Here is a 23,128-nt window from a genome sequence, read left to right on the forward strand (position 1 = left end):
ATTAGTTTTGGATCAATATAATCAGAGATATTCCCAATTTTGAAAAATAAATATTGACTTTCTTCAAAATTTCTAGATTTAATTGCGATGAACACTGCCTTCTCATATATTTTTTATGATGTTATTATTTTATTGGATCATTTAAATTTTATCAAGCTTTGACGAAATTCAAGGAAATTATTCTACATATGAGCAATTCTCTACGAAATCGGTCTTTTTTCTTCAATTTTAATTTTTGTATTTTTTAATCCGGCTGAAACTTTTTTGGTGCCTTCGGTATGCCCAAAGAAGCCATTTTGCATCATTAGTTTGTCCATATAATTTTCCATACAAATTCGGCAGCTGTCCATACAAAAATGATGTATGAAAATTCAAAAATCTGTATCTTTTGAAGGAATTTTTTGATCGATTTGGTGTCTTCGGCAAAGTTGTAGGTATGGATACGGACTACACTGGAAAAAATAATACACGGTAAAAAAAAATTGGTGATTTTTTTATTTAACTTTTTATCACTAAAACTTGATTTACAAAAAAACACTATTTTTAATTTTTTTTATTTTTTGATATGTTTTAGAAGACATAAAATGCCAACTTTTCAGAAGTTTCCAGGTTGTGCAAAAAATCACTGACCGAGTTATGAATTTTTTAATCAATACTGATTTTTTCAAAAAATCGAAATTTTGGTCGTAAAAATTTTTCAACTTCATTTTTCGATGTAAAATCAAATTTGCAATCAAAAAGTACTTTACTAAAATTTTGATAAAGTGCACCGTTTTCAAGTTATAGCCATATTTAAGTGACTTTTTTGAAAATAGTCGCAGTTTTTCATTTTTTTAAATTAGTGCACATGTTTGCCCAGTTTTGAAAAAAATATTTTTAAAAAGCTGAGAAAATTCTCTATATTTTGCTTATTCGGACTATGTTGATACGACCTTTAGTTGCTGAGATATTGCAATGCAAAGGTTTAAAAACAGGAAAATTGATGTTTTCTAAGTTTCACCCAAACAACCCACCATTTTCTATCGTCAATATCTCAGCAACTAATGGTCCGATTTTCAATGTTAATATATGAAACAATTGTGAAATTTTCCGATCTTTTCGAAAAAAATATTTTTGGAATTTTCAAATCAAGACAAACATTTTAAAAGGGCGTAATATTGAATGTTTGGCCTTTGTGAAATGTTAGTCTTGATTTGAAAATTCCAAAAATATTTTTTTCGAAGAGATCGGAAAATTTCACAAATGTTTCATATATTAACATTGAAAATCGGACCATTAGTTGCTGAGATATTGACGATAGAAAATGGTGGGTTGTTTGGGTGAAACTTAGAAAACATCAATTTTCCTGTTTTTAAACCTTTGCATTGCAATATCTCAGCAACTAAAGGTCGTATCAACAAAGTCCAAATAAGCAAAATATAGAGAATTTTCTCAGCTTTTCAAAAATATTTTTTTCAAAACTGGGCAAACATGTGCACTAATTTAAAAAAATGAAAAACTGCGACTATTTTCAAAAAAGTCACTTAAATATGGCTATAACTTGAAAACGGTGCACTTTATCAAAATTTCAGTAAAGTACTTTTTGATTGCAAATTTGATTTTACATCGAAAAATGAAGTTGAAAAATTTTTACGACCAAAATTTCGATTTTTTGAAAAAATCAGTATTGATTAAAAAAATCATAACTCGGTCAGTGATTTTTTGCACAACCTGGAAATTTCTGAAAAGTTGGCATTTTATGCCTTCTAAAACATATCAAAAAATAAAAAAAATTAAAAATAGTGTTTTTTTGTAAATCAAGTTTTAGTGATAAAAAGTTAAATAAAAAAATCACCAAATTTTTTTTACCGTGTATTATTTTTTTTCCAGTGTAGTCCGTATCCATACCTACAACACAGAGTAATCCAGAGAGAACAGTCCAAACAAAAGCAGTCTAATTTTGTGGCTCCGTTACTTTTATACCCTTTGGAAAGGTAGTGTCTTTCAGCGTTATGTTTTGAGCGTTTGATGAGGAAAATTTTTAATCATAGTAAACTCAGGATTTTTCATATTTGTTTGTTTTGACAAATGCCAGGTTTTGAAGACTTTGATTTGTGATTTTGTTCTATTCAAGTTTTATGATTTTTATTTGTAATTTGAAAGACCTTGGGAAGCAGTTAAAAGTTAAAATCCAGTCTATGCCTGAAGTGTCCCTCAGGCGTGCCCTCAGGACTACTCAAATCATTAGATTTGGCAGTGGGACAAAAACTATGCTTCCTTCAGGGTATTTGTTGCGCTATCTCAAATTGCCGCCCGTGGCTTAGGCAAGACAGGTTGCCCAACGTCCAGGACATCCATGAGCGCAATCTGACGAAGATGGTCCTATTCGAAGTTTTATGGTTTTATGAGTAGTTGGCGGTTGTCCGCACTACTTACAAATAAATGTGTTTGTGAAGGAAAATGAATGTGTTAAGAAGGCAAAAGGGGGGAGATGGGGGGGGGGGGGTTGTCTCTGAACAGCAATTTATTTTAGGGATTCTTCACTCACAAACGCATGCCATGCATTCTTCGCAGTTTTTTATTAAACAGAGGAAAAAAACAGGAAAAACTGCCATAGCGTCATCATTTTGTTATTTACTTGAGGTTAGTCGTAGTCCAAGATTAAGACTACAAATGAAAATTGAGAAGTAAAAAACAGAAGTAAAAAGATTCCATCTACTAAACAAATTTCTCTAGTGGTATGTTACGTCGTTCCCCCAAAAACTGTCCACAGAAATTGTTCTGACCAAGCATTCGGCCACAAATATTACAGCCACGGAAACTGTTCCAAACAATTTCACACAACTTTTCACTTTGAAAAAAGCTTATTTTTCTGAAAATTCCACTGGAACTCTGTTGGAATTGGAATTTGGAATTTTTTACACGAAACCACAACTCCAGTGAGAACTTGGTCAGTTCGAGCAACAGCGTTGCCAGCATGAAACATCCAAAACAGATATTCTTTGGCGGAACTTGGCCTACCCGGTGGGTTCCTAGACAGCTCTAAGTTGGTCCTTTTTCGACACTTCCAGCTAACTGGATGTGGTCCGCGATAGTCGTCTGAAAATTCACATTGTTGATTAAGAGATTGTGAAAATTTTTGACAGCTAAATAACCTGGTTGCTGCGATAAAAATGTAACGCAGTGCACGTTATCTTTCTCGCAGACAATCATCAGTGTTGCTGAAGGGGGGATGTACCACGATGTACCGCGTAACGCAACCATAAATTAAATGCCAGTGCTCCCTCTGGGTTACTCTGTGCCTACAACTTTGCCGAAGACACCAAATCGATCAAAAAATTCCTTCAAAAGATACAGATTTTTGAATTTTCATACATCATTTTTGTATGGACAGCTGCCGAATTTGTATGGAAAATTATATGGACAAACTAATGATGCAAAATGGCTTCTTTGGGCATACCGAAGGCACCAAAAAAGTTTCAGTCAGATTAAAAAATACAAAAAAAAATCGAATGACCGAAATCCTAGAGAACTGCTCATATGGGTCATTCCACCTGAAGTGTGCAAGAAAAAATGCAAATTTGAAAATTACCATCTCCGATTCTGCTCAAATTTGGCAGAGCTGTTGAGACTATCAAAACATGCAAAAATCCCGAATTTCATCCAAATCGGACCATCCCCTCCATTTTTGTACCCTCCCAAAAAATCGACTTTTTGGCGATTTTTGAGCGAAACCCGTTTCTCCAAACGACGATAACTCAGGAACCACAAATCTTAGAGGGTCGGTCTTAGGAAGGAAATTGAACGTAGAATCCGTTTCCGCGATCAAAATTTAGATTAAAATATGTTTTCTACCTGTATTGCGCAATTGAAAACTTTAAATGGCCGTATCTCAAAACAGCCCTATTTATTTTTTAAATTTGACCTCACCATCGTATTCCCCGTCCGATTTTACATAAGAATCACTTATCGACAGAAAGGAATATTTTTCGTTCCAGAGATATCGAATTTTAAAGTTTTTAGTTTTTGAGATTACCTACATTAGCTTCATTCGCCGCATATGCTAGAAGCACTCAGAAGCGCTGTTCAATAACTGCTACCTGGTTATTTATTGAATTAAGATTTCATCCCAAATAATCATTAGCAAATAAGGCAAAAATGTAATGTACACCACTGTACACAGCAAATAAAGTAGTAATCCAGCTGCGTATAAAAGGCCTGGGTGTAAAATAAATTTTGCATTATTCTATGAAAATCTGTGTTATACTACACCATGAAATATGTAGCCCATCAGTATGGGAAACCTACTTTATCGAAATGTCAAGCTCACATATACGTTTATCCTTTCCATTTTTTATCGGTCTGATGGCCGAGCAGGCTAAGGCGCCAGTCCTTACTGTAGGTGCTTGGTTTGAGTCACGTCTGTTGCAACTTTTTTTTTGTGTTTACAAAAAGTGTACATGCAGCGTGTAATATTAAGTGTCTTTTTTGACGAAGGTGATGTGCATGCTTTAGCATGCGATTTTACCATCGGATTTTTTGCTGTGTAGGAAACTGCTGTTTACGGCGAATTTGTGTGCTAGCCCACAGTACAAAGCAAGAACGACACGCAATACAGGTCAGAATGGAAATCCCGCAGAGCTAGCAGGAAATTGTAATTGATCTTGTAACATAAGAAAAAGTGTACGATACATTATCGTGTTAAAAATTATGAATTAATATGAATTAAACTCTCGTGAAGCATGATTAAGGAGGAGAATTTCTGGAAAGTATAAAACTGGAAAAAGGTAAGAAAATCACAACGATTAATCTGATTTATTATCTAGTTGTGTTATTATTCAGTTGTGTTCATTTCGACACCGTCCGAACAATAATCTTTTTTTTTTTGTTTGTCAATCATTTCGAAATCTTGGAAGACGATACAGCTGCTATCCACATGTATCAGAAGTATACGGTATTGCTTTTGAAATTAAATGTACCAGAATTGAAAAAAAAATCATCAATTATTCTGGTGAAACACATTATAAAAATCGGTTTAATATGATCAATCTTTCAAACCCTAAGGCAGAATTTGGGGTTTTTGCTGAATGGCACTATTTCGCTACCGCACATGGCAAAAGCTCTAGAACCCATGAGAATTATTTCATCTTCTACAGCCAGCTCTACATTTGTTCTCGTTTCAAATAAAAGAAGAAATAAAAGAAATAATTTGAGAAAGTGGGAAGAAATGAGGAATTAGAAAAAATATGAAAATAATAGAATAATGATAAATTTTCGAAAATTGTATTGTTAAAACTCTGTAGCATTTGCAAATAAATATAAAAAGTTCAAATTTTACTTATTATGGTTCAATGACACTGAGATCAGGAAAAATAGTGTATTAAAAATTACCCAATAAATATTCCTTAAACAAAAAATAGATTGTTCAAGGTATTGATTATCTCAAAATCGTATAAAATTGAAAAAATAATTCAGCTTACAGAACACCAGGTAGTTATTATTGATCAGCACGACTGAGTGCTTCTAGCAGATGCGGCGAGTGTAGATATTATAGGTAATTTCAAATACTTAAAACTTTAAAATTCGATATCTCTGGAACGAAAAATATTCCTTTCTGTCGTTAAGTGATTCTTATGTAAAATTGGACGGGGAATACGATGGTGAGGTCAAATTTAAAAAATAAATAGGGCTGTTTTGAGATACGGCCATTTAAAGTTTTCAATTGCGCAATACAGGTAGAAAACATATTTTAATCTAAATTTCGATCGCGGAAACGGATTCTACGTCCAATTTCCTTCAAAATTGAGTCTAAGACCGACCCTCTAAGATTTGTGGTTCCTGATTTATCGTCGTTTGAAGTTAGGGGTTCCGCTTAAAAATCGCCAAAAAGTCGATTTTTTGGGAGGGTACAAAAATGGAGGGGATGGTCCGATTTGGATGAAATTCGGGATTTTTGCATGATTTGATAGTCTCAACAGCTCTGCCAAATTTGAGCAGAATCGGAGATGGTAATTTTCAAATGGTGTTCCGCTTCAGGTGGAATGACCCATATAGCGTTTATTACAAAACTCAGCAGGAAGTGTCCATCATGTGAGAAGTTATAAAATCTAGAAATTTTGGAGATATTCACTATTTATTTTAGAAAATTGGGCATATCTCTGCTTACATTGATTTAAAAATGATACTTTTTATGGAACTTGTTCAGAAAACAGTTCACTACAGTATTATGGGTCCGAAAAATTATCAAAATTTTATATATTTTTTTAGTTTTGATCACCGAGTATTTTTGCGTTGTTTGTTTAGATTGATATTTCATTAGAATCTTAAAGCCCTTCTTCCAGCTGCTGCTCCTCCTGCTGGGTTGCCTGGACTGCATTTCCATGTTATCGAATTCAATTACACAGAGTTACCGGATTTGTTAACAAAGATTTCTACCCTTGTACAGATTTGATTTTTTAGTAAATTCAAAGAAAACTAGAAATATGGTAAATTTGGTTCGAAAGCTTTTTATTTGATGTCAAATATTGGTCAAATGTAATTAGTAAGAGTCTCTCAAGGCAAATTCATAACAAATTTGAATGATATCAACATGAATGCACCTATTTTCAGCGACTTTTCAGAAGAATTGTGGGAATCGGAAAAATAATAATCTTTAAAAAAAGTTGTTCAATAAAACTGAAACTTTTTTTTCTTTTTTTTTTCTCCGTGAGAAATAGTCTCAAATACCATAAGTATTATGTACACCATTTACTACGGATAGGGAATGTTGAAATGAAATTTCATGGCGTGCCATTTTTGAAACATTTTAGTTTCTCGACAATTTTACCATACTTTAAATCTGCTTTAAATAAATACAAAAATGTCTTATTCAAGAACTATTTCTAACCGATAATTTACTGAAATATAGCAGTTAGCTAGAAAATATCATCAATTTAAACAAAATTTCTCTGCAAAAAAAAAATTTGGGCATATTTTGTAAAATTTTACACAATTTCTATCAGCTGAATTTTTGATTAAGCTTTAATCATTTTACTGAGATTTTAGAAATCCGATATAATATTTTCAACGACATATTTGCCAAAAGTTGAATCAATAAAATAAGAGGAAAAATTGTTGAAATGCTTTTCAGCAAAAGAATGTTTCGAAAATTTCAAAAATGATTAAGCAAAAATCTATTTATAGCAGTTTTTTTTAAATAAATCCCTTCAAAATTTATTCAATAACGCTAAACAATTATTCAATTATTTTGCAGAGATTAATAAATAAAAGTACCTCAAATTTCTATGCGTTTTTTTCACTGTCATTTCGTTCTATTTGTAATTTGTCTTTGTAAGCAAAGAAAAATGTTCAGGTGTTATAATTGTATCAATATCATAAATTCGTGAAACAATAATGAACAATATCTTTGGAAATGACATCTTTGTCGTGACTTTAGCCAGTATTCACATTTGTTTACCCGAGACTTTCCCAACATTTCGGATGGATATGAATAACATGTCTTTTCACGCTCAAGCAAAACACACGACTGATTTATTTTTCGCTCAATCACGCATACAACATAATCTCCGCTCTCGGCTAATCTCTCTCTCATTTCGTTACACGACATCCATTGCTTTTTATAGATTCAAATAACTAAGAAAATTTTCGATGGTTTTATTTATTGATCAGATTTTTAATGGCAAAATCTGAACCTTTTATGAAGTTTTCCTTGAAACAAATATTTTTCGGAATTTAAAAATAATGACTAACATTTCATACAGACGAAATAATAAGTTTCATAAAAATGCGGTGAAGCTTGTCAAAATTAAGTGAAAAAAGAAATTGTTTTCCACGTGCTAATTTGTCCGAATAGCTAAAAGCCAAAGATACCAAACCGATCAGAAAATTCCTTCTCAACATACGGATTTTCGAAAGCTTTTATATCATTTTTGTATAGACAGCTCCCAAGTTTGTAAAAAGACCAAAGATTCAAAATTGCTGATTTGGACATGAAACGAAACGAAACTATTGGCACTACGCCCCCCGGGGCATGGCCTTCCTCTAACGTGGGATTTCTGCTCCAGCACCTCTGATTTGGACATGGTCTCAACCAAATAAAAATATGCGTTTCACTTAATAATCAAATTGTAATAGAAAATCTTACTACATGTTCCCAAGTTTCAACAAAAATAAAAAAAACTCAATTTATTACCAAATGTCCTCCCGCTTGGTCTTCCTAATTGTATCTCCGGTGCATCTTCAATCTATCGCTCTTTCCGCCATGTTCAGTGCATCCATGCGCGTCCCCAAACTTTGACCACAATAAAACTTTCCAAGTAATTCCCGTCGTGCCACCGCGTGTCGTCTGCGGGTCGTAAATTGTCCCCCGATAGTCCCAGGTTTCGGAGAGATAACTTCTTCCAGTCACCTCGCCTTATGCCCCTCTCCCTTCTAAAACTGTTCAAGACATAATTATGGGCTTCCGCCGGCATCGTCGTCGTCGTCGTCGGTCGAGCTAAAAGTTGATTTCCGTTTTCGAAAGTCTCCACAGTCTTGGCCTGAAGGGGCGTCCCTTTTGGCACGACTGAACAACAAAATCGAATGGTTTATAGTTTGGGGACAGTTGCCAAAAAGTTGGTTCACCTTGCACAATTCCCCTGCCCGACGGGTAGGTAGTAGTGTGTCTTATTGAGATGTTAAGATCTAAATTACGGTTGGACGGGCAGCGAAGAAGAGCAGCGTCAGTCGTGGCGTTTTGTTCTTGGAGTCAGAGATTTTGTGTGGTCTCTGGGCGGTTGAATAAAATATTGGAAAAGTTCGCTTTTTGGAGGTCAGATCGTGCGACGGATGTTGATGGAAAACTTTGGGATTTTGAGAAAGGGATGAAGTTATAAGGCGTTTCTTGGCGATAATTGCTTTTTCAAGTCTATAAGAGAGTTCACTCACTGAAACAGATAAGTTTGGAATGAAAAAAGTGGACTCACCTCGAGAAGTTCGTCGCAAACTGGTTGTAGATGAAAACTTTGTGATGAAAGGGTCGCGCCAGCCCCTTGTTGGCCAGCCGTATCAGATCAGTCTTGTTGCGGGGAAAGCGAACCCGCTCGTCCAGCTCGTACGTTGGCACTACGAAGGCCGTCTGCTGGGCTCCATGTCCACCGTGAGGAGCTCGCTGCGTTCTCAAGAACTTGTCCAGATGTTCGGCAAAGTTCACACTCGGGATGATGTCGACGTCCGTGAGGAACACGTACGTGCTTTGGCAACCCTTCCGGGCGACGTTCCGCAGGTGGTTCTGTGGGTACGGATTTTTGATGCGCCACTTGTTGGTGTCTGCCTTGCGCAGCTTGATCAGATCGTTCAGTGTCGCTTCCGGTTTGGCACAATCGAACTTGGTGAAGTCACCCACGTGGATGCTCTTCAAGTGAGTCGGAGCGCGTTCCTTCGGGAGCGCCAGATGAAAGCTTACCCGTTCGCGGATCGTTTTGAAGCAATTACGCAGATAAGACAGATATATCTGCAGCAGATACAGCTCGTCATTTCCAGCGGCAAAGATCGCTGCCGAAATGGGACCGGACCAGTGGTGCGACACTTGCACCAGCGAGTAGATCTTCTCCAGCGAACTCTGCGTCGCCAGACAAACACTGTACCGCTCCGACAGCTCCGGAAAGCGCTCGCCCACCACGGCAAAGTCAAAGAACTTGTACATCCGCCGCGAGTCCCACCGCCCAAGCCTCAAATCCAGCCCCGAAAAGACCGCCTTGTCCGTGTTGTTGGTGAGCGTGTCCGCGAGCACGTACTCCAGACAGGTGGCCGGTGTGAGGATCGGGGCTCGTGGAACCAACGAAACGCTGTCACCGTCGGCACTGGAGCCACCGTACCGGTCACCGGCGCCGTTGCTGCAGTCGCCATTGTGCAGCAGCCGGACCGTCAGGAACACGTTAGACAGGGTCAGCGCGAGCACGCTGGCTATACTCAGGTTCCAGAGGCGGCATGTCTGCAAAGGAGAAGTTTGCAAATAAAAAATATTGAGTAGGTTTAAGTCTTTGATTGATTGAGCAGTGTGTTGAATCTAATGTCTTTCAAAACAATATCTTTTAAAAATATGTTAGAAAATGTTTTTCTAAGCATTTAGTTTTTATTCAATACTCGACCGATTTTTTGTGACGGGACAACGTTTATACGCATATGTTTTCAGTTTTTTCTGATAGCTTTATAATCTGTGGGAAAAGGTACCAATATTTAAACAAATATGGAAAGAACATTAAATTTACAATAACATTCGCAAAAAAAAAACACTAAGTTTGAGTCAAGAGAGATACAAATGTAGCGTGCCGGGACAACATCGTACAATTGGATCATTTTGATTTTTATACACAATGTGAAAAAACCTTTTTCCTACAGTTGTTTCAAAAATGAAAAACCAAGATATTGCTTCCTGAATCAACCAATTTCGTAAAATTTTGTAGATTTGACAAGTACTTATTTTCTTGACAGGACAACGCAGATATTTTGCAAAAGAGTTCGCGTTGTCACGTCAGGAAATAAAGCAATCATGAGAATCGCTACTGACTAGTCAAATTTGACTAATTTGGGGTCGCTGAGCTCGAATATGACCCCTAGAATAATCCAAAATATTCAGGGAATGTACAACACAAGATGGCGGCTAATATGGCGATGCTAGAAAAATGGATTGAATATTATCTGAGTACTTTGGAGTATTTAGAGGCTTATATTCGAGTGGAGCAACCCTAAATTAATTAAATTTTACCTGTTGGCTTACATTTCTGTATAAAAATTTCTAATATTCTAGCTTCGCAATCTTGAATTTCACATTCCCTGAATACTTTGGAGCATTTAAGAGGTCGTATCCGAGTTCAGCGATCCCAAATAAGTTGAATTTGACTAGTTGATTGAACTAAAATATCCTTTTATGGCGGTTTTTCCATTCAGCTGCCATATAAGACGCCATCTTGAATATCTCGCTTCCCTTTGATTTAATCTAGATCGATCAAAAAATGGCCTGCTACACGATTTGCTTCTAGACACGAGAAATGAGCACCTTTTTTTGAATTCGTGCCTTGACCAAAAAATTGGCGTGACGGGACAACGCAAACTTGCGTTGGTCGTAATTCTGCTTCCTTTTGACCAATCTTCGATTTCCAATAAGCATTTAAAAGGGTTTTTTAAATACGAAGAGAATCCGAAATATGATGCAAATCCGATTCAATGTAAACATAACAATTGTATTTTTTGGCGACGGAACAACGCTTTCATATACCCCTTTTTAAATGTCCTGCATAATTTTATACCCACAGAATCTGCTTTTTTCAATTTGAGGGCTTATAAAAGAGTAATTTTACTTTAAAATTCCTTTAAGAATGGATAAAAATCTGCATTCCATTCATTAATTTGAGCAATTAATTTGAGCACAGAAATGTTTAGAATAGCAATTTTGGTGTGGTAGTATGTTTTTGTGTGGTTCAAATAGTTGGAAAATATGGAACATTATCAGAACCATCCAAAGTTCAACTTGAAAAAATGACTGCTTGATAAACAAGTGAATCGGTCATTATATTTTCTCAAAAGTCCAAAAAGGGCAAAGGTAAACACTACCGTGTGGCTTAAAGTCCACAAAATGTCCTTACTTTAGACCTGAGCGATTCTCTACGAAATCGGCCGATTTCAAGCATTATTTTTTTTTATTTGGCTCAAACTTTGTGAGGGACTTCCCTATTACCAAAGAAAACACCCATTGGTTGGTTCACCCATACAATTCTCTATACAATTTTGGCAGCTGTTCATACAAAAATGGTACAAAATTGTTCGAAAAATTGTAACTTTTCAAAGAATTTTGTAATTGATTTGGTGTCTTGGGCAAAGTTTTAGGTATTGATGAAGAATATTCAGAATAAAAAAGTTACACGGAAAACAAAATTTGGTGATTTTTTGATTATTTTTTTTCACAGAATTTAAATTTCCCAAAATCCGTATTTTTTTTCAATTTTTGAATATTTTTAATATGTTTTAAGGGACAAAACCACGCATCTTTAAGTCTTTTTGAAGTATGAATCAACACTTTTCCGATGAGTTATATTTTTTTTAAATGATGATTTTTGTTGAAAAAAAACCTATTTTTTATGAAAAATCGAATTTGCAATCTAAAATACTAAACAAATGCACTGTTTTCAAAATATAGCCATTCAAAGTTAAATTTCGTTCGAAAAAAATCCGTTTTTTTATTTGTTTAAATAGCCCATGATTTTTCATTCCAGAAAATATTTGGCTATAAAATTGTCTAAGAGACATTGAAGATTGGACCTCTGCACTATGGACGGTTTCCATGCAAGCAGGAGTGCAATCAATGTTTTTAGTGATTTACTAATAGTGATTTCAAATACGCGTGTGTTATACAGTACAATTATTCCATTTTCTTGTTGTACAAATAAATTTCGCAAATTTGCGCAACTTTCAAATTTAAAATTAATTTATGACCATTTGAAAATTACCGCTATTTTCAGGAAAAATGAACCTTTTTAAACTCATTTTAGACTTTTATATCGTGTATCATGGAAACTATAGCACTTACAGCTTTAAAATTTGGAATTTGTCATAGTTTAATTGTTTACTTTTAACTAACATCAACGGAAAAAATATTTTAAAATGTAACATTTTCTATTTTTGACCACCTGCTAGATCAGGGGTGCTCAAAGTTTTTGGTTGCCGGGCCAAATTTGAAACTCAAATTAGCTTGCGGGCCAAATGTATAATATAATTAATCAAAAATAAATAAATTTCGTTTTTTAATTTAAATGACTAAAAATTACATCAATAAGTTGAAGATTATTAAATTCTCTGTTATATTTTGAAAATTTTTGCTTTTTGAAAATAATACAAAACCAAAAATTACAGTTTTAATCAGTTTTATTGTATTAATAGTTCTGTTAAAAAATGGGAAAAAGTTGAATGTGCTTGTGTATTTATGGAAATTGCATGTATTCTATTGAAAATAGTGACATAAAATCTGATAAAAATGTGTTTATCATTAAATTAAGTGTAACAAATGAAAAATTGAAATTATATGCCAGAATTTCAACAATTTACATTCAATATTAGCGAAAAAAAATGTGTGGTGCATTGCCGAACATTTTGAAAGACAGCAGTCTCATTCCTTCGATTTCAACAATAATTTGTCTGCCTGAATCAGATCGTAGCCAAGCATTCGTTTCGTTATTCGTTATTCAACTTTTATGAGTTTGAATCCTAAGGTGGAAAAAAGGATTCTAAGTACCAAGTAAGTCATATTTGAACGTTTCATAAATCATTTCCGGAAATGTTTGATGAATGTTTTCTTGAATTTCACTAAATATTTTCGCTCACATAATAATTATAATATAATATTTGAATCTTTTAAAAAGTATCACAATATGTTACACTATAATATAATATTTGCATCGTATAAAAAAGATCACAATATGGATAAACCATAAGTTTTGGATCAAAAAAAAAAAATAAAAAAATTGCATAAAAAGGTTTTGAATAAACATTCATTTTAAAAAATATAAATAAATCATTATACAAATGATCAAAGGGCCAATTTACATGATCATTTAAAATGAGTCCGCGGGCCACAAAAAATCACCTCGCGGGCCACGTTTGGCCCGCGGGCCATACTTTGGTCACCCCTGTGCTAGATCATAGTGCTCTAGATGCTGAGATACAGCGGCTTGAAGAAAATCAAACTGGAAAATTGGAGTTTTTTAAGTCTCAACCAAACAACCCTCCCATTTCTAATGTCGATATCTCAGCAACTAATGGTTTAATTTTCAATATTAAAAAATGAAACATTCGTCAATTTCAAAAATCTCGGTCTTTTTGAAAACAATATTTTGAATTTCTATAAATAAAGACTAACATTTCAAAAGGGCTTTCTATTGAATGTTCGCAGGACCTTAGAAATGACACTGTTTTGCGAAAAAAAATCGTATTTTCAGTTTCTTATGATCTAGATCCAGGTCACAAATTTCGGTCATAGTCATATTTGATTAGAAAAAGTGATCAAAATCGATTTTTAACATGTTGTTTTGTTACACTCTAATGTATGAACAGAAGATGTAACAAAATTGATGTCTTTTAATTCGAAATAGAAAAAAAAATAAATAAATTTCAAATGGATTAATTTTCCAGCAGATCTTTTTAGCAGCCGTGCGTGCGTGGCCGAATGGTTACGCTGTCCGCTTTGTAAGCGGATGATTCTGGGTTCGATTCCCATCTGCTGCAACCTTTCATCGGATGAGGAAGTAAAATGTCGGTCCCGGCCTTGGTTGCTAGGCCGTTAAGTCATTCCAGGTGTAGGAGTCGTCTCCATGCCATAAGTACAAACAACACACCAAACCAAGCCTACTCCGGTGGAATCACTGGCGGCGGTTGGACTCGCAATCCAAAGGTCGTCAGTTCAAACACTGGGGTGGAAGGTTCCTTGGAGTAAAAAGAGGTTTGGGTGTTCTCCCCATTCAAGCTTTCGGACTCCTAGGTCCGAGCAGAAACTTGCAATAGAGACCACAAAAGACCCGGGGGTCGTTAATGTGGATGGTTTGATTTTTTTTTGCGATTTCGCCTACAGTCCAATCGAATCGCGACTATTATTAGTGTGAGAGCTTTTTTATTGATGTTCACTTAAATGAGTCTTAGCTCTATGTCCACCCCTCGTTGGGCTCCATTGGCAACAGATGAACTGTACGGCAGTATATCGGCCTGAAAACGAATGTACAACCGTCCAAAGTGCAGGACAATAATTTAATCAAGAAAACTTTTAGCGGCTTAATTAGGCTTCCACAGTTGAACGGCCGCACAGCATCGGAGAAAGAAGGACAAATCAAGGATCTCTTGGGACGGGCTGAATTTTACGGAGAAGACACTGCACAGTGGTCCAGATCGCAAAATTAAGTGGAAAATGGATTTTCCGAAAAATGGTGACGTTTTGGAGCTTTGGTGTCTTCAGAAGAGTTGTTGCAACTGGAAAGGGGCAACTTTTGGTTTGGTTTAAAATTAGGGTGGTTCACGATTAGGGTGATTTTGAAAATCTAACTTTTCAGGGATATTTTTGGGAATTTTTTTGTCTTCTAGAAAGTTGATGGGCTTGCCAATCCAAGCAACTTTGTCGAAGACACCAAAATTTTATCTCGTAATCTACGCCTTCTATGACCAAATTTATAAAAAGCATCTGAGCAAACCTTCAAAAATCAGTTTTTTGAACGTGGCAATTCAGGGTTAACTTTTAGAGAAAAGTGATATTCGGAGCACTTTTAGAGCTCTACAAAACAAACATTTTCATTTTTTGACATGTCAATTTGGACTTAAGGGTCAAAAGTTACAGCCATTTTAAGGTAAAAAAGATGCAAATTTAAAACTTAAATATCTCAAAATGGCGCAAGCCAAATTTTAAGCACTAGGTTGCATTTGAAAGAAGAGATCTAGCACTACAAACGCTGAAAAAATCTCAGGGGTGTTTTTCTTTAAACTTGAGATATCTTCATTTGAAAAAGTCTAATTTTCAAGGGAAAACCATATGGGACCACCCTAACGAAATTCGAAAATTGTCCAAATATATGTTTTTCCATGTAATTTTACCCGCTGAATCTGAATCTGCCCTCAGAATTGAGCCAAAATGTCAACAAATCGATTTTTGGTCATATTTTGGGTTTCCATGTAAAATTATCATTTAAACCCAAAATATGACCAAAAATCGATTTGTTGACATTTTGGCTCAATTCTGAGGGCAGATTCAGATTCAGCGGGCAAAATTACATGGAAAAACATATATTTGGACAATTTTCGAATTTCGTTAGGGTGGTCCCATATGGTTTTCCCTTGAAAATTAGACTTTTTCAAATGAAGATATCTCAAGTTTAAAGAAAAACACCCCTGAGATTTTTTCAGCGTTTGTAGTGCTAGATCTCTTCTTTCAAATGCAACCTAGTGCTTAAAATTTGGCTTGCGCCATTTTGAGATATTTAAGTTTTAAATTTGCATCTTTTTTACCTTAAAATGGCTGTAACTTTTGACCCTTAAGTCCAAATTGACATGTCAAAAAATGAAAATGTTTGTTTTGTAGAGCTCTAAAAGTGCTCCGAATATCACTTTTCTCTAAAAGTTAACCCTGAATTGCCACGTTCAAAAAACTGATTTTTGAAGGTTTGCTCAGATGCTTTTTATAAATTTGGTCATAGAAGGCGTAGATTACGAGATAAAATTTTGGTGTCTTCGACAAAGTTGCTTGGATTGGCAAGCCCATCAACTTTCTAGAAGACAAAAAAATTCCCAAAAATATTCCTGAAAAGTTAGATTTTCAAAATCACCCTAATCGTGAACCACCCTAATTTTGAACCAAACCAAAAGTTGCCCCTTTCCATTTGCAACAACTCTTCTGAAGACACCAAAGCTCCAAAACGTCACCATTTTTCGGAAAATCCATTTTCCACTTAATTTTGCGATCTGGACCACTGTGCACTGCGCAACAACAAGTTCATCAGCGCCATCAAACGAGGCTCTGGGATTTGAGTGTTTTTTTTGTCGTTTTGTTTGTTCATATTTGATGTGAAAGCCCTAAATGTAATTTAATAAGTTTGTCTCCAAATGAAGCACCAATGAAGCGCTCAATTTGAGACAAATGGTAAATTGGCTGAATTAAACTCAATTGGGCTTGTTGGGAGAGCTTTTTTCTGGATTGAGTTGTGGTCAGTTTTGAATTTTGAATTATGAGATAAGTTTATTTATTTTACCCACAAGCTTATTGGATTTCTAGAACATTAGAAGTTTTTTGATAACTTTCTAGATGTTTATCGAAAAATAATATTGATATTAGTTTTTTTTTAATTTTGTAACCGCATTATTAGATTTGAGGAATTCTCGTCAACGAACTTTAATTAAGTCATACCGCACTTTGACTGATGAAGATGTCTTTCACCAATAAAGTTGTAATCGTCACCGGGTTAATCAAAATTCAAGCCGTAACTCAGCCCTGAAACGCTGAGGCAGCACCGGGAAAAGGCAACAATTTCCCCACCCGTAAAGAGTGGCCAGCAAAAGTTTTCGAGGCCAGGCAAACATCACGAACCTGGGAGTCATGACAGAACTGATCATCGCGAGATTATTCTAATGCTTGATGAGACACTGAATTATTCAGGATGTTGGTTGGTTAGCCATGGCCAACATCGGGGGGCACGTGAGAAACTTGGAATCCCTGGTATCTCCGCGGGAACCCGCCGAAGGGATGGAGACCACTTGGCAGATGTTTGCTGTTGTTGTCAACCTTTGGGCGAGGCCGGGCGACGGAAATCCCTGCTGCGTGTTCCGTACGCACTGCGGCGGAGTTAGAAATGGGCCCAGTAGCAACAGCAGAGGCAACGCAAGTAATTAGTCGCTTGTTAGGGCTTAGAAGTTTTAGATTGAGCCACAAGAACTACAATGTATGTTCATACTGTATAGGGTAGAGTAGTCATCAATGAGACACGGGGAACAATGATAAAATGGCTCTCACAAGTCGTAGTTTCAACCAATCAGGCTCATATTTAGGGGAAAGATGTATCTACTGGATACACGTCTGCTATAATAGTGACTTTGGTTAAGGACGCTCCCTTGAAAAGCTATTCATAAATGTTTGATTCTGGGGTGTAAAAGTAAATTATGGACAAAAAATACTTTTTCGCTCGCAGGCTGCCATTTACACCAAAACTAATATTTCTTCAAATTTCTTTCGACGTTCCATAGAGATTGAGTTGTGCTACAATGTCCTTTCATTAGGTTTGACCTAAATTTAGAATATACCCAGAATCCAAGGCTGTCTCATTGTTCCCCACTCATTTCAGCCCATGGGTAACAATGAGACACTTTGAATTTTCTTCATTAAACTTTTCAAAATCTATGGAAATCTTTCAAAACATGAATTAAAAGTGATTTTTGGCATATTTATAGAGTTTTAACTTCATTTAACCAAAAATACAAAGTTATTTGGTATAAATATATGGATTTTACAAAAATTAAATACTTTTTAGTATAACTTTTGTTAATTAAAGTTTCATATTAGGAAAATTGCTCTAAAATGTTCAACGCAAGTCACCTGCAATGGAACAATACAAAAACATGATGTTTTACTTGGAAAATGTTGATTTTCGTAGAGTGTCTCATTGTTCCCCAACTGTCTCATTGTTCCTGCCAAGTGTGTCTACAATGAGACAGTTGTATAACTCTGGCTGTAGATGTTGGATCGATCTCATATTTTGGTCAATGTTAGAACACACGAAAAGAAAGAAAATGCAACAAAAAGCTCATTAAAACATGCTGATGAAAAAAATAGAAAAATCGTTGAAAGTTGAAAACCAAAAGTGTCTCATTGATGACTACCCTACCCTACACATGGTAAGCAAGCAAATTGCTGCATGGAAAAACTTTGACTTGTTTTCTTTGTTGATGTGGTGAGGATGTTTAATCATGTTGATTCCAGTTATCAGGAATTGTATCTTTGTTCGGTGTGATCCCAATATCGTTAACAAGCGTTTATGAAATTAGGAATCACTAACAAGCTGTACAGGTAGCAGGCTTGGTCGAAAGGTTAGGCTATGCGCTTCGAAAGCGAAAGATCATGGGTTCGATTCCCATCTGCTCCAACCTTCCATCGGATGTGGAAGTAAAACGTCGGTCCCGGCCTTGGCCGTTAATGTCATTCCAAGTGTAGGAGTCGTCTCCACGCTTTAAGTACAAACAACACACCAAACCAAGCTTGCTCCGGTGGAATCGCTGGCAGCGGTTGGACTCGCAATCCAACGGTCGTTAGTTCGAACCACGGAGTAGAAGGTTCCTTGGAGTAAAAATAGGTTTGGGTGGACGGTTTGATTTTTTTTTGAACAAGTTATTGAAAAAAAGCAGCTTCCTGATACGTTTTCAAAAACTTACCATGCAAAATGTAAAATGTAAAATGTAAAATGTAAAATGTAAAATGTAAAATGTAAAATGTAAAATGTAAAATGTAAAATGTAAAATGTAAAATGTAAAATGTAAAATGTAAAATGTAAAATGTAAAATGTAAAATGTAAAATGTAAAATGTAAAATGTAAAATGTAAAATGTAAAATGTAAAATGTAAAATGTAAAATGTAAAATGTAAAATGTAAAATGTAAAATGTAAAATGTAAAATGTAAAATGTAAAATGTAAAATGTAAAATGTAAAATGTAAAATGTAAAATGTAAAATGTAAAATGTAAAATGTAAAATGTAAAATGTAAAATGTAAAATGTAAAATGTAAAATGTAAAATGTAAAATGTAAAATGTAAAATGTAAAATGTAAAATGTAAAATGTAAAATGTAAAATGTAAAATGTAAAATGTAAAATGTAAAATGTAAAATGTAAAATGTAAAATGTAAAATGTAAAATGTAAAATGTAAAATGTAAAATGTAAAATGTAAAATGTAAAATGTAAAATGTAAAATGTAAAATGTAAAATGTAAAATGTAAAATGTAAAATGTAAAATGTAAAATGTAAAATGTAAAATGTAAAATGTAAAATGTAAAATGTAAAATGTAAAATGTAAAATGTAAAATGTAAAATGTAAAATGTAAAATGTAAAATGTAAAATGTAAAATGTAAAATGTAAAATGTAAAATGTAAAATGTAAAATGTAAAATGTAAAATGTAAAATGTAAAATGTAAAATGTAAAATGTAAAATGTAAAATGTAAAATGTAAAATGTAAAAAGTAAAATGTAAAATGTAAAATGTAAAATGTAAAATGTAAAATGTAAAATGTAAAATGTAAAATGTAAAATGTAAAATGTAAAATGTAAAATGTAAAATGTAAAATGTAAAATGTAAAATGTAAAATGTAAAATGTAAAATGTAAAATGTAAAATGTAAAATGTAAAATGTAAAATGTAAAATGTAAAATGTAAAATGTAAAATGTAAAATGTAAAATGTAAAATGTAAAATGTAAAATGTAAAATGTAAAATGTAAAATGTAAAATGTAAAATGTAAAATGTAAAATGTAAAATGTAAAATGTAAAATGTAAAATGTAAAATGTAAAATGTAAAATGTAAAATGTAAAATGTAAAATGTAAAATGTAAAATGTAAAATGTAAAATGTAAAATGTAAAATGTAAAATGTAAAATGTAAAATGTAAAATGTAAAATGTAAAATGTAAAATGTAAAACGCATAATCGCATTTTTAATTAAATGCTCTTAAAATTTGGGTTTCCCCTTTTGTTTGCAATCAAGCCGACGAGAAAAAATAATTATCAATATTTCTTCCGTCGATAGGTTACAGTAAATTTCGCAACGTATATTAATGAAAAATCTCATATTTTTACATGGTAACGATCGAATCTAGAATTGACTTAATCTATCCCTGCCATGTTTAAATGTTTTACTTAGAATCTATTTATTGATACTTTAGACAGTTTCAAAGTAGAAATATTTATACATAATTATAAAAAAAATATGAGAAATGAAATCAATTATATAAATTAATACTAATAAAACCATATTTTTTTATAATTTGCAATGTGTGTATTAAACTGTGTGATGTTGGCTTTTTTCGCCTTTATTACATCTTTTTTTGTTAAGGTTAAGGTTACGGTTTGTCAAACATAACTGTTGCAGCAAGATTTTTGATACAGACATTTTATTATTTACAAAACTACAGGAACTATCGATTTGATTTTTTAGTCATTCCCTAATGTACTATCTGTAAAATAATTCACAACACAGTTTAACTATTTTAACAATCAGGTTGTTGCAGGATTGGGTCCATAAGTTTAAAGATTTCTGAATAAGAAGACAACAACTTAAATACTTATTTCTTCACAAAATACTTTTTTTCAAAAAATCTCAATGATATTATCGTAATTTGCAAAATGGGTACCATACCAAGCAATTTTTTATTCATTTTCACTTTTCAAAGGTTTGTTTAAAAAAAAACTAAAATTTTCACTAAATACCATATTTTTCCAAAATTTCCACCATTTGAAATGAGGATACCAAGCGCAGCGAAATTGTGTATGCATTTTCACTGTATGAATTTTCACAAATAACCGATAATTTCTGGAAATATCCGAACTTTAAACAAAAGAAAAAAACTAAGGATGTCAGCAACCAAGGAAGATGTTTTTTTCTTAATCCGAAATAGTTGAAGGCAGCTTTGTTGTAAATTATTTTGTAGACAGACTTTAGGGGATTTTTTGCAAACACAAAGACTGTAACAACAATCTTAGTGCAAAAGTTCTGGTTGATGTGCCCCGTTAATGTTAACATTTCATGGGTACCGTGATAAGCTGTAGAGTGAAGTCCATAATTGATTTGCAGTTGAGCTGCCAATGGATGTCAGAAGCCTTAGTTAGGTGTAGTCCTTGTCCTTGAATTCTCTGCTTCATATAAACACTAAACTTGTTCATTTCTTTGGAAAAGCATGTCCAACGTTGGAATTATAAATCCCAGTCCATCTTGAATGATTTCATTTGGAACAAACATGCGGTTTTAGAACCCTCCCTTCTACTGCACGACAATTACCTTCAATAGTGATTGCGCAACCATTTCTATTATTACATAGTTAGTTACAATTGCTGCAGGACTGACTTCTTGTGCATCATCCTTGCTGTGGTAGGTATTATTTCACTCACACCAGTTGATGTAAATGGTTGAAAAGACGGAAGGATAAAGGGTATGCGGCATAATTTAAAGGCAGTTATAGCTCCCAACCAAGCCAGTGGTCAGTTTGCTGGTTTACGCAAATGATGATTAATGTTACGCAAGTGAGTCGTTACCACACACATCATTCCCCTTGTTTTTCCATAATGGCATTCCAATGAACTGGTCGCTTTTCTTTTTGCTATTTAAAAGAAAACTCAATCATGGTCCACTGTTGTGCTTTCGACTCTTTGTTTACACTTACTAACCTGAAACATTGATGACTCTTTAATGATGATTAGTTCCACCGAGGAGGATCCAATTTCATCCTCCAGTTTCGCCGCGGTCCTCAAAGTGTCACACGCACTTTTGCTTCTTTCGAAAACGATTTAATTGTGGCAAAAAGCACGAAGACGCCTCGTCGACGGAACCAACGCTGATGTCATAGTCCGGCCCGGTTCATGTCCAACTCCGAAGTCGATGTGCCTCTTCTTATGAATAATGGCTCACTTTCATTAACAATTCAACGCCGTAATTTAGCCTTCGAACGAGGCTGCATATTCGCAGGCGGAGCACGATTCATAAACACTGCCGAGCAGAACTGAATGGCCTTTGGCAGGAGCTTCGAAGGAACATCCCGACGAAAGAAGACAGGACAAAAAATCAATTTATCGATTAGTTTTGGGACAACCAAATCTCCCTCTCGGATGACACGGTCGCGTGCAGTTGCAATTATACAAATATTTTGTTGCACAAATAAAACGCCCAAGGACGCTTGACAGAATCACCAGGTCCAAGGTTGAGCCCTTTTTCCCCACTCTTGCCTGTCCTTTTTCATGCACTGCCAAGTCCCAAAAAGGGACAAACCCCGAAGCGGTCTCGTCGAGATTTTCACTTTCACCCAACTGAAAAGGACTTTCCTTCGCTAATTTCCCTTGCAAACTGCACTTTTCACTTTTATGCACACACGAGCCCACACGTGCCCTGATCGAAAGTCCTCGGAAATTGACGCCCCGGACGACCAGGCCTGCAAGTTCCGAAAACGCAAATATTTTCACTTCCGCGGACACGCGAACAAAAACAGAGAACCTGGTGGAAAAGCCCTCACGCTGACAGTTCGTGCCAGCCCTGCGAAAGTTCCCACTTTTCCGATGCAAACAAGGGAAAATCGGCGTTTGACAGATGGCGGACGCATGCGCAGTGACTTTGTTGGGGAAATTTTTCAACCCCTTTTTGCGATAAGAGCGGCTATCACGGACGGTGGTGCCGATGTAAACAATAATATACACGAAGGAATGCACGTGGGAACACGTGGCGCGAGTTGTATTAGTTGCAGGTGATGTTGTGGGGGGTGGGTGGTTTGTTAAAAGCACCCATCAGGTGGTTTTGGGTGAATTGAGGTTACACGGTTATGTTTGGTTGTGGGGTGGTGTTTGATTTCGAGAATAAAAAGAGAAACAAACTTTTTTTTGTATTTTTGTATTTATGTATTTTTGTA

At 34.9% G+C, this 23,128-nt stretch overlaps 1 protein-coding gene across 1 annotated transcript in view; it reads right to left on the bottom strand.

Annotated features, from left to right (window-relative positions):
- LOC120432001 (beta-1,4-glucuronyltransferase 1-like) overlaps positions 1-21,999 on the bottom strand; it is a 64,209-nt gene extending 42,210 nt beyond the window's left edge. The window contains exons 1-2 of the mRNA XM_052708238.1: positions 21,900-21,999; positions 8,943-9,949 (exon numbers count right to left, since the gene is read on the bottom strand). Coding sequence (XP_052564198.1) covers positions 8,943-9,949; positions 21,900-21,908 — 1,016 coding nt within the window. The 5' untranslated portion in view covers positions 21,909-21,999. The remainder of the gene's footprint in view (positions 1-8,942; positions 9,950-21,899) is intronic.
- Between the last annotated feature and the right edge of the window lie 1,129 nt (positions 22,000-23,128).

This window comes from Culex pipiens, chromosome 2, assembly GCF_016801865.2.
Source record: "Culex pipiens pallens isolate TS chromosome 2, TS_CPP_V2, whole genome shotgun sequence".
In the NCBI taxonomy this organism is placed as follows: Eukaryota; Metazoa; Arthropoda; class Insecta; order Diptera; family Culicidae; genus Culex; species Culex pipiens.